This window comes from Centroberyx affinis, unplaced genomic scaffold, assembly GCF_046629955.1.
Source record: "Centroberyx affinis isolate AG114_WGS23_722 - 3 ecotype Tasmania unplaced genomic scaffold, CSIRO-AGI_Caff_v1 ptg000166l_1, whole genome shotgun sequence".
NCBI classification, from domain to species: domain Eukaryota; kingdom Metazoa; phylum Chordata; class Actinopteri; order Beryciformes; family Berycidae; genus Centroberyx; species Centroberyx affinis.
The window spans coordinates 189,419-202,363 of NW_027278863.1; the positions used below are offsets into that span (position 1 = coordinate 189,419).

A 12,945-nucleotide genomic window follows, 5' to 3' on the forward strand; every position below is an offset into this window, starting at 1 on the left:
TGTGTAACCAGTAAGTCTTAAATATAAATTAAATCCATGTGATTGTGGTAACAAAGGCCTTCTTCCTCTCTACCTCAGTTAAGTTTTCATGGTGCAACTCCAACTGATGATGCTTTACATGAAGCAAGTCTAGATTCTAATGTATGATCATCCAATCAGTGAAAGTAGAGCCTACCTGAAAGCTGTCCATGCTCCCAGAGGAGCTGTCTGACTTTCCAAGCTCATCATCTAGGAAAAAAAAAAGAGAAATCATTGGAAGCAGGCCAAAGATGCGGTGGATAAACAAACCCCTAGTGTTGCAACATTGTTGTCACTACCACAAAACCTCCTTAATCGCTCACTAACATGTTATGTTCAGTAAACAGTAATTCAGCTGTACAGGAATCAGTAAGGACTGAGAGGGAGACCGGTCCTGATGCCGAGCTGCAAGAAAGCTCCCAGATCCCAGACACTCTTCAAGCGGGGTTGTTGGGGTTTTTTTTCCCATGCATAGCGTGATTAATAAAAGCTGAGGAGTTAGGAAGATTAGTGGAGCGTTTTGTGCAGACGCATTCAGCCTCTTTCCTCCGAGCACCAGGCCTCCTATGAGACAGGAGGTGAGTATTAAAAGCCTGGGTGGTCCAGTATCGCATCGCCACAGACTAGACAGAGAGGGCCAGGGAAGAAGCCGGGGAGAACTGAGCCACAGCTAATGGAAGGGGGTGTGGACCAACAACATCTGATTTATACACACTAAAGTATGTACACTGATGTTTGAGTAATGATGTGTTGATCTGCCTGATGTCCAAGTATGGTTGGAGTTATTATTGATATAATCATTGAAGTTATTATTCATCATAATAAAAAAAGTACCATTTCAGCTCCTATAATCAGTTGTATTTACAAAATATTGAGAAATGACCAATAAGCAAACCATCCAAAATATATCCAAAATGGATATATATCATTTTGGAATGAAGCCTTTCGTTCTGTATGTGTAGACCATGTTATCTGGACTAGCTCAGCTACTTTTAAGAAGCAAAACCCTCAATATACATTCTTTACATACTGCAGCAGGAGCCAGTGTGAGCATTAAGCCAAAGACAACTGTCTTTGTCTATGACAGATTTCAGTCTGCAAAAAAGACTCTTAAGTGAACCCTGGATGTTTTCTTTATATTACAACACTATGAGAAGCACATTTCCAGGTTTGAGAGAAAGGTGGATAATATTTTGACTGGGCTAACACAAAATATAATTCCTTTTCTTGTTTGTGCTGTTCATCCCACAAGCCTTGGAAAGAAAAGAACAGACGGACGGACACACATACACTCGCACACACACCATCATGAATGTCTCCATTCCTCTTCTCCTGCATGGCAATCTCAAAGCTGCTGTGCAGGATCTTGTTGAGCGTGTTGATCCATTCCTCCATCTCTCCTTCACTGTCAGCAGCCAGCAGGTAGGTGCTCTTATCCTGCATCTTCAGCTCGAATGCGAACCGCCGAACCTTGTTGTTCTGCAGCAAAAACACAGGAGAAACAGAGGAGATTAGATAAAAAGAGGAGGAGAGGACTCAGTGAAAGCACCACTGTTTGAGGTCGTACTGGATTTCAGTGAGGGAGTTAGAAAAAGCAACATGAATGTTATGAAAGGTCAAGAGTTGTCTGCAATAACGGGACCACACTCTGAACATGAAAACAATTCAAAAGTACAGAAGTACTAGACAGCACAGAGATTTCTGTTATTGAAAAGTGGGAGGTTACATGCGGGCCAAGTGTGTGTTAGTGCTTCATACTGAATGATTGATTGACTAAGTTTAGTTTTTCACATTTGAAAAACAAATGCCCAACTGTGAACATGGCAGGGGCTGAAAGAATGTTCCATGTCACTCTCCAAAGTTAACATCTAACTCGCCAGAAGGCAGTAGATGCTCAGTTTTATGATTTGTTTCAAGGATTTCCTACGACAGATTTACTGAAAACAAATCCTCTCCCTCACTGGAAATTGTATATTTCAATTTATCATGTTTTGGGATTTTTAGATGTCAAAAAATGTATTTTTTTTGCTTCGATGAAGCGTGCAGAAACTGTTTTCCTTTCTTAGTAGCCTTCTGCCTTTCTTCCTCCTTTTCTGAGTCTTTCTGTGTGTGTGGCGGTTTTCCTATATTAAGTAACTGTCATAAAAGCCCTTTGAGCCTACAAAAACACTGTGAATTTGCAAAATGGATGGGTGTACATACAGTAAATATTCAATCCCAATATACCGTACTCAAAATTCCATTATTTAGCTAATAAAAATCTATAAAAAGTGTGTCATTGTTTTGGAGAGAGGTGGGCAGTTAGACCCAGACCTAGTTTTACTGCCACAGAGAGTGAATGGAGAAAGCGAGTTGTGGAGGGAGAGAGTATTTCCATATGCGTAACAAAGCCTCCCGCTCTGCCAGGACTGGAGCAGAGATTTTTCTAAAGAGACCGGGGCTGCAGAGCTGAGCGGAGTCAACAGTACTGGGCCGGAGCTGCGGAGTTGAACTACGACCTCCAAACCAGCCAGGAAGAGTGATGTCACTGTACCATTTGGGCTTTAGCATATCTCCATTAAAGCCCATTCATAAACCTACAACTGCTGATTTAGCCACTGCTGCGACACTGCCGAGGATTTTGTCGCTTATAGATTCCAATAAAACATCCAAGCGGGGTTTCTTTATAGGGACGGGGAAGTCATCTCATTATTATTGTCAGCAGTAAGTGGATTGTTATGCCGCGGTTATCGCTATAGCCTGGCTGAACTGTTGAAACAGCAGAGTGGGAGTAATTGGGAGGGAGAGTCATTATCTCAAGGCTTGCTGAGTAAACATGAGGGTTTTATTTTTTTTTTTGGGTGGGGGGGAGGAGACAGGGTGTTTGGGTCAGAAATAAAACTGGAGTCTTGATCGACAGAGTTATTCTAATCGTCTGACAGATAGGAAGACCATCTTAATTCCCTGAATAGCATCGTTTCTCAGATCCTCAGTGAAATGAGTCCATTTAGACAGTGAGTGAGTAGAGAGAGAAACTCTGGCGGGATTCAATCCTCGTAGGCCAGCGGGGACACATGCTTAACCTGCTGGGACTGCAGCTGTGCAAATTCATCAAATATGGCAGAGGTGGGAGAGGAACCAAGATAGGGTTAGAGGTTAGTTGCTCCCTCCGATTCCGTATCAACAATCGTGGAAAATGTGAGTATAGGGAGAGGAGTGAGTGCAGTTAAAGGGAATGGCTGGACACACAGACGGCAGGTAGAACAATTCAGGGCGCGTGTGTGTGAATGAGCGAGAGAAAGACCGAAACAGAGAGAAATACAGATAGAATTAACATGAGATAATTGATTTTGTGTGTTTGTTAAAAAGCCAATATACACTCAAACACACAAAGGACAGAGTGTGCTATAGCAGCTTGAGGCGGAGTGTGACATCACTCCACATGCCATTACAACAGCAGAGTTAAACATCTGCAGATCCATACCTAGAGCAGTTGCTGCGGTTGAGACTTTAGATCAACTCAACAGAGCAGAACATGATATAACCGAGGCCGCGCAATGTGTTGACCGACTTTAGGGCTAATTAGCAGTAGTCTTATCAACGCCAACACAGCATTTTTTTAAATTTTTAGATAAAAGTAACGGCTCTGTGTCATGATCAAGGGATAATTGACTATCTCCTGCCAGAGACGACAGAATGGTGCAAAAAACCTGCTTGTGAAGCTCAAAGTCACATCACACACAGGAACATCCTTTCCTCTTTAAAGAATGGACCCTGAGGAGAAAAAAGGCAATCTGTTTTTGTCTCTCATCTGACTGGACTGAAACCTCCAAACCCCCTAAGCCATTCCAAGACTAAATTCACCCCCGGCAGTCCTGGCTCAACGCTCAACCTCCATTCTTGTAACCGATTCCATCACAGATATCTGATGAATACCAGCTGAGTGGTTCGATCAGTAAAAATAAAACAGGACCTTTCCGTCTATTTGCATGATCGACAGACAATGAGGCATCCAGTCCTGTCTTGGGCTACACACGCATCTGCTAGCATGTGGTATTGATTGTGATGCTGCTGCCAAGTGCACAGCGGTGTGACGTCAGCATTCACCTTGTTTCAGCAGCTGAGAGTCAGCAGTAGAGGATGACCTTGGGGAGGGGAGGCGGAAGAGAGAGCTCAGGTTTCAGGGCAATGGACAAGAAGAGAGGGTCGCACAGATACAGGGAGAAACATTTCAGCAGCAGCCCGACACTGCTAGTGCAATTTGTGTTGTCACATCCAATTCTGCCCTGCATGTTGGAAAATACATTTTAAGGGAGAAGTGGAAAGGAAGTAGCTAGGTATGTCCGTAAACTCAGCTTATTCCCGGTAAATGTTAGTATTTTAACGTCCGGTGGGGATCCAGGCGTGAACCCAAGACCCTGAGCTCCCGAAGCAACAAGACTACTACTGAGCCAACATGGATATCCCGTTTGGCGGGGATAGGTATGCTACAGTATAACAATCGCTGCCATTCTGCCAGAGATCAGAAGTCAGAGGAGTATTTCAGACTGTACCTGAACCACACCCATACAGGAGTCCAGGAAAATGGTTCCTTTGGGTTCTTTGGAGATCTTCTCATCCTTGTAGAAGTTTAAATTGTAAGAGCCGTCCCCCAGCTGGGTTAGGTGGAAATACCTCCTCTTGAAAGACTGAAACGGTGAGAGGAAAATAAAATAAACGGCAAAGTTTTGATAACAATTTCAGGAAACGTTGCTTGGAAGTCCACATCCTCAATATTATATAATATTAAGTTCCTGGCAGAAATCTACATCCTCCTGTTAAGTGTGTGGACACAAAACTCCTCACCATTACCACATAATTGGTACGCAGGATGTAATCAGTAATTTTAGTCATTTGTACACTTATGTTGGTATCACCACTGGCTCACCCTCATGGTGACACTGATGGCACTGTTCATGTTGCCTTTGTACAGCCAGCCATGCTTGGTGATCCCGCCTTTCTGGGAACCCAGGGAGGCCGTGTCCTGCAGGAGACAAAGACATGAGATCAGACACGTTCAAAACACACCCGTACTGTGCACATTGCAAAAAAAAAAAGTTAGTTATTTTATCCATTGATTCCTTAAATGTGAAAAAAATCTACCAATGGGGTGAGATAATTTCACTTATTTTCACTCATGTTTTGAAATGAAAGGCTGAAAGGCAAATCATTCCACTAGTATCAAGATAATGTCACTTGATTCAAGGAAATTCTTGAAGCAAACTGATTTGCATTGGAAACAAGTGAAATTATCTCAACCCCACTGGCAGATTTTGTTTCAAGAAGATTCTACTAGACTAAATGACTTGTTAAGTTTGATATTTTTTGCAGTGCTGCACCATCAACACATTTAACACATCCTGCCAAAACCTTGCTTAACTCTGCACATCACAAGGCCCTCGATCCTGTGGTTTGATATGACTCGGAGCCCAGCATGTTGTAGGTCTATCTAAGTCCAAACAAGCAGGCAGAGGAACATTCAACAAACTATGACCATGAACTCAAATAAATATCTCGATCTTCACCACAGATCCATGACCAAATCGACCCTATCGTCCCTCACGTCTAAGGCGGGTAGCGTGACATCACCTCCTTCCCTGGCAGAGATCACACATGAACAAACACATGGCTGCCATCTCTGATCCACCGGCTATAATGATCTGCGTCAATAAACCAATTAGGTGACGGAAGAGGAGATGGGGCACAAACTGTGCAGCCCTGCCCTGCTTTAGATCAGCTGTGCATGAACAGAAGAGGTGTCATGAGCGGTTATGCTGCCCGTCTCTGAAGGACTACAGCGAGGAACTGCATCCCAGACACTTTTACACTCTGACAACAGCGAATGGACTTTCAAGATGTCACATTCTAGCATCGATTCTTTTCCTTCTGTCATACAGTAAAAGTGTTGGCAGCATTTAGAATATTTTCAGCATGTCTTGGGGAGTGATCTGAGAAGCATCTGGAAAGGTTCATGGCCTGCTTCTTCTCATCAATGTCTAGACAATATTCACCGTTCCCCAGAGAGGCAGACAAATCACTGGGTTCACTCTCTCTGAACTCCAATTTGCTGCACAACATTTTGTCAGGAAACAGCAAAAAAAACAAACCAAACTGTTGCATTGCTAAACTACAGTCAGACAGAGAGAAGACTAGCCATATCACACGAGATCCAAAACACACAATCAATTGCCTGTGCTATTAGGTAGTGTTTAAAGTTTCCAGCATTACACTAAATGATTTATTCTGGGGATTTCAGGGGAAGAGTTCAATTCCTTTTCTTTCGTCTGCACAGGCAACCTTGATATCTTGTAGAGACTGCTGTGGAGTGATGGAGGCCAGAGAGAGAGAGAGAGAGAGAGGTACATGGTGAGTGAAGGGTGATTTGGGAAGGATCGTGTCATTAGCTCTGATGAAACGCCCCTCTCCTGTCAGATGGGAGGTGGACTGTGAGGCTGAGCAGGACAAGGCCCTGACCCATGACGACCTGGCACAGCCTCATGCTCTAAAGAAAGCACTTTCCTCAATCACAGCTGCATTAAACAACACACAGTTAGAGGGAACAGAAATATTTAATTTGCTCTCTTGTTTGCTCTCAAACCCCATCTCAGCAAATGTTCAATTGCCTATAGGGGGCACAGTTTGACATTGCATGTGAAGAGGGTTGGTCCAGCCAACTTTCATCATCATACATCTCATCAGGCAGCATGACCATGTAGCCTGTTAGATAACAACAGTATCATCCACAGCTTTTCATTGTCTTTGTTGCTTTGAAGACTCTCAACCGGAAAAGCCTCCCATCAAAGTTAAGTCTCTATCCTCCTTGTTGTGCGCTCCCACAAGCCATTCCAAAACCAACAAATACTCATTTACCCAGTTCACACATACACACCCGGTCAGTCACAAAATTACATAAATTAGCAGAGGATGAATAGATCCAAATGTTGCACTGTCTGGAGCCTTGAACACTTCATCATGAGAAAAAAGGGGAGGAACCCAGAACCTTTTGAGACAAAGTGCTAATTGCACTTAATCCTTGGCATTAAAATGAACTATTAAAACAAAAATGCCTTCATCTCTCTAATAACTGTAATGAAAACAGGAAAGCAAAATCCATTCCCCCGGGCGAAAATGATGACTGGAATAAGCTACATTTAGTGTAGTTGTCTGCAAGTTTTAAAGGCCTAGGTTTCTCTTTGGAAGATTTGATGATTCTGAGTGAAAATGTAATCTGGAAAAAGGATTCCTCAGGTGTGAGATGAACACTGCAACCAGTCCATTATTCTGTCTTGAATACCAAATGATGAAAAAATCATTAAAGATTCATTCTACACACTGGTGATGAAGCACAGCTGGATATAAAGTTACTCACCTCATCTTTGTCAACATCCTCATCCACTTCAAACACATGGACAGCCAGTTTATCTGGTCTGGACACTTTGCTGTTAAAATACAATTAATTCCCATTAAGAGGCATCTATGTATTAAAGATATGACAAAACAACACAAAGTTAATAAAGGACTACAGATTACAGATTACTCCCCCAGATGAGCAGTGTCATCATCAGATAAACGTATAAAAGTAAAAACATAAATAAATGGCACTTTGGTAATTGGTTTACAAAAACCAAAGTCAGGTTTCCATCATTAAAGCAAAGAGTCAAAGTTTCAGCCAGTCCTATTTGGTTGCAAGGTGATAAAGGAAAATTTTCTTTTGGTGAGCAATTTCCCATGTGGATTCACATATTAACAGTAATGAACCAATACTGGCTGTCCTAGATATCCATGGTGATGTTACTAATTTGCTTTCATTTGGCTTTCGTCACTCTGAAAATCTTTTTAACACATGTGGTCTTAAGTGGGGTGACTGAGATAATGCGATTTTTCCTCATGTTTATGTCATCTTTTTTAATAGGGAATATTGCGTATTTTGCAATTATCTTAATAGAGTCAGGAAAAAAGCCAGAAAGCCAGCGGTAAATGCAAATTCCAGGAGCAGTTAAGATCAGCACATGACTGTTCGTCGACGTGTCACGGTGCGCATGCTGGAAAATGAAAATGAGCCAAAGGTAAATATCACTATAACTGGAAATAGCATGTAGATTTAAACAGGGAAACCACGTCACAGTGTATTGTTTTAACTTCCCTAGACGCTTCCAGAAACTTCCCGAGAAACGTGACAAAAGGTTTCAGTGTCACTGTCACCTCAAGGTTATTCCAACATACTGACAGTAAAACTGATATTCTTCAGGGAAGAGGCTGGAGCCGATGACAGTCTCCCGACAGCGAGGGTGGTTTCCACACGGGCAGAAATCAAGGAATATTTAGTGTGACGTAAATAGGAAACACTCTATTGTTGTAGTGAAAAAAACCCCTGGATGGAGTGATGACAACATCTTTCCAAGAGTAGGCTATGAACAAACGTGACAAGGGTAAACTGACAACACTGAAGATATTTTGTGTGATTGTGTGGTTGCACATGATTTTTACTTTGAAATCTCTGGCATCCAGGCATCACACCTGGTAGTTGTTCTTACTTGCCCACCAGCAGAAGGATGTCATGACATGCTGCCGCATTACCTCAGTGCAGATAGTGTTGTGATTGTTTACGACTGACTTACTTTGGAAGTTGTCGAAAGTCCCCAGAATAGTCCTCATACTTGTAGTTGACGACGTGCCAGTCAGAGTTGTAGGTCTTAATGCACTGAGAAAACACAAGGGGAATCAATGAATTACAATCTGCTCTCTAAATAGGCCTATAACACGTGTCATTCCCATACTGTACAGTAACGTGGGGCTGTGGTATAATATAATGTAAGGTTCTCTAGTCTAACACAGCCTTACAGTCTGATAATCCTCTTCTCTCTGTCCAATCAGATTAGAGCATCTGCAGGAGAAAGGGAACCCTCAAAGGGTGTTGACAGTGTTGACTTGTGTTGACATGTAGTGGATGCTGAAATATTTTCTTACAGTATGCCTGACATGAATCACAATGAGGCAAAATCACATTAAAACAAAAGATCATCTTTTAGATACAACAAGTCATAGTCATTGAAGAAAAAGCAGGTTTAAGGTGAGTGTGCACACTTGCACTGACCACATAAGTTCACCAGCATAAACTGGGAGGGAGTGTATCTCTATCTCCCTGGTTTGGAAAGAAGACATCTGTTCATTGTTAAAGTCAGCAGTGATAGAACAGCACACTGGTATCTATTATACAGAAATGCGTGCCGTTTACAAGAAACGCTCTGACAGGGAGTCTGAATGCAACCTGATCGGGAGAGCGATAGGAAACAGAGAGAGAGGCTCTTGCTGGGTCAATCGCCACAGCTGTCCTGGTGATGTCACACGACACCTGACCATGAGGATTTGTATCTTTATGACTTAAGACCGGACTCCCCTAAATGCTGACCTTTGACCTGGAAGGTGAACTGTGAGCAGCCAGTTGGCCCCTGGCTTAAAAAGACAGTGAGAGCAGTGTGCAGGGGCCAGACAGTAAAATACTGTGCAGGTTAGGGGAAATACATTTCCCCACACACAGCAATAATCCATCATATTATCTACACCGACTGGAAATAATTCCCAAGTTTAGATGTTTGACCAGACAAATGATCATACTGACAAGCATCAACACCGCAGTTGAACTATTTGAAGACCACAAAGCAAAATCTGACATTTTCAAGACTCGGCACAGACAGGCACTATAAACAAACGTCTGGAGAAAAATACCAGAAGTTTGATAGGCCTGTGGATTGTGGAAATTAATTGCGCTTTATCATGTCTTAGTCCCCTGGCATAAATAGATGTTACTGAAAGAAATATAGTAGAAATTGTCCAGACCGGATTCAGCCTCCAAAAATGAGCCATAATTAGCCTGGTTGCCAGTTACTCAACAATAAAACCCCATTGTGTCACAAAGTATACACTAAGTGAGACGGAAGCTCTGTTTAGTTGGACGCATTAAACAAACATTTCCACGCCTCGTGATCTGCTGCGGTTTGCCAGGTCACAACCTGCATGATGACTCACATTAATGTCTCTATACTGCAGCATGTCAACATGTGTGTGTGTGTGTGGTGCAACTGCAAGTAATATCACCTCTCATCATCAGCAGTACATAGCCAGATCCAGTTCCATTCTCTCTGTCAGTTTTTTGGACCAGACTTTCCAGTTCAGGTTCTTGCTATACACTTCTCCAGATTAAGTATTCATTCACACCCATTGTAATCTGTGTGCTTATTTCTACACTTGAATGGCCAGTTTTTAATCTTTTTGTAGTGTTTTCACTTATTCACTATATGTTTTACTTATTCACTTGTTTTTATGTTTTGTAAATGTGCTGATGTATGGTTTTTGAGTGTTTATGCCCGACTGCAAAACAATTTTCTCTCTCTGAGACAATAAAGATTACCTTGACTCGACTTGACTTGACCTTAGCGTCTATAAAACCACTGAATGCTCAGGTCAAAGGTGCAGTTTTTATTGCTCTGAAGTGGGTGCCTACCTCTTGGACAAACAGACTCTGGGCCTCCTTCTCTGCATTTTCAGGCACTGTAGGGTAGAGGGTTCTTCCTTGGCGTCTCAACGTGGAAATCTGTGAAAAAAAGTGAGTTTATGGAAAAATTAAAGCACATAAAGCATAGGAAAATTACGACGGACAACAAATCATGATCGACACTGAAAGCGAAATGAAAAAACAAAATGTGGAAGGCATCTCTCAAACCCGACACCTTTTCCCAGCACTACAGTATGTGGCCTCAGCTGGACATGATTGCACTGAGTGTTCCTCTAAATATTATTCTACGCTGGAGAACGGGCTGAAGTCTTTCTGAGGGTTCAAAGGGGCAGAGTGTGAGGGAGGCAGGATGCTCGTCCATATTGTCAAGCTGCAGGACCCATGGACACACCCAGAGTCTGGCTCTCTGCCACCGGTGTACAGAGGCTCTCGGAGGAATCAGTATCTCAGCACCTCTAATGCTTCCTTTAAGCCTTTCTCTAATGACCACAAGCTCCAGTCTGAACTCGACAAGGCACACAGCAAGTTCACAGAGGGGATTCAAAGCTCAAGGCTTTGCTGTTACCTGGCTTGATTTAAAAACACATAATCAAGCGTATAAAGTGTATGCTCTTAGGGTTTGTACATTAAAATGAAAATAAACAATTCTCTTTTCCTTTATTAAGGCATTTCATTCACCAGAATATCTCAGTAACTTTTACTGATAGGACAGCTTTCCCAATTTGAAAGCATCCACTTTGAGTACTTTTATAATTGACTTATCAGTGAGACTATTCTAGAAATTCAGTGTTCTTGATCCAGTATGTGGGAGGATTCAAGAACTACAAATATTGTTTTAAGCGCCTACTGTTGTTCTTCAGTCATTATGACAAGTTCATCCCAGTTTGGAGTGTAACCTAGTTTCGAGCCGTGTTTGACATACAATATCTCATTAAGATGGAGATTCCTCCTGATAATAACTGTTAAAATACGTGTTTTGGAGCTCTCTTCCGACATTCGACCCCCTGGGGATTTTTCTTTACAAGAATTTTACTTGCAGGAAGCAGAACACAAATAGCACCTCACACCCCACAGCAGAGAGGACTTGCAAATTGCAGCAAAAATATAACCAAACAATAACAAACCTCAAATTCCACACTTGACTCACATCCATTTAAAAAACTCCAATGAAAATGACTCCAACAGTAAATCATAATGGAGATGCCACAGTGGTACCTGACTTCCAGTAAAGTATATTTTAAGATTAGAGCAATGGTCCAAAAGTGAAATAAGCAATTCAAGAGAGCAGTAAATCTCACAGGCTCATTCCTGGACAACTCAACCAACAGGTCTGTTTTAGCTATTATATAGAGGCTTTTTTCCCCAAGCTGCTCTCTGGAAGCTGCTGCAACATTTAAACTTGCTCTGAGTAAAAGACTGAAATGAGCAACAAAATCACCGCCAGGTCTAGGGAGGATTAATTTTTGACTCTGTAAAACTAAGTACATTTGACCGAATGTAATCCTTGCTGGCAGGGATGGAAAAATAAAATAAATACAGCCACTAAGAGAGTGCAGACAGTTCAGCTGACATTGGTAAAAGACACATGTGAATACTAGCTTAGTGCTGGTTAAATGCTTGTTACCTGTGACCATCTAACAATTGTGAGCGTTTTCTATGACTGTTATGGACACAGACAACACCTCTAATCTTTTAGCAACACCTTCATTGAGACGACAAAGGGTTTTCAGTAGAAATATGATACATGTCATTAATTTATAGTCTTGCAGATTTAACCAGTCGAAGCTATAGTATTTTTGACCAGTGACTATACCTGAAGAAACAGAAAACCAAACCATCGCTACATTCTTCAAGTGTTCACCTCATCAGATAGTCAACCCAATGTGCTTACAACCCCCACATATTACAAAATCCAGAACAAGTTTGCACTATCTCAACTATAGCTACTGGTAGGAACGGGAACACAAGTAACCAATCCCAAGGAGTTTCCCTACATAACACTACCCATGATTCCTTGCAAACATTAAGTACATGGAATAAAGATAACTCCTCTTTATTTTTTTATCATGAAATCATGCAAATAAAGCATCTAATGTTATTAATATATATTGTACAATCCATTGTTATAGTTTATATACATTATATACATTACCATCTTAAAACACCATGAAAGTGATTCCCCTACTTAAAGAGAGGTATATAAAGCTTCCTTAGATGCATCTCACCAATGGTATATGATGCTCAAATACTATCTGCAGTAAGGTTGGGCTCAAGCACATGAGAGGTAAAGTAATAAACAGGGCCATAAACTGGCCCCTATAGCTTACTACCCCAGTCACTTCAGACATGTGCAGCTTAACAATGGCTTCATCAAAATTTCCAGTAACTTACATCTA

At 41.8% G+C, this 12,945-nt stretch overlaps 1 protein-coding gene across 1 annotated transcript in view; it reads right to left on the reverse strand.

Annotated features, from left to right (window-relative positions):
- The window catches only part of LOC139656075 (dedicator of cytokinesis protein 9), a 72,342-nt gene that overhangs the window by 24,191 nt on the left and 35,206 nt on the right, over positions 1 to 12,945 (reverse strand). Inside the window, exons 3-9 of the mRNA XM_071533564.1 lie at positions 10,538 to 10,627; positions 8,655 to 8,737; positions 7,406 to 7,475; positions 4,925 to 5,020; positions 4,551 to 4,685; positions 1,323 to 1,497; positions 176 to 228 (exon numbers count right to left, since the gene is read on the reverse strand). Coding sequence (XP_071389665.1) covers positions 176 to 228; positions 1,323 to 1,497; positions 4,551 to 4,685; positions 4,925 to 5,020; positions 7,406 to 7,475; positions 8,655 to 8,737; positions 10,538 to 10,627 — 702 coding nt within the window. The remainder of the gene's footprint in view (positions 1 to 175; positions 229 to 1,322; positions 1,498 to 4,550; positions 4,686 to 4,924; positions 5,021 to 7,405; positions 7,476 to 8,654; positions 8,738 to 10,537; positions 10,628 to 12,945) is intronic.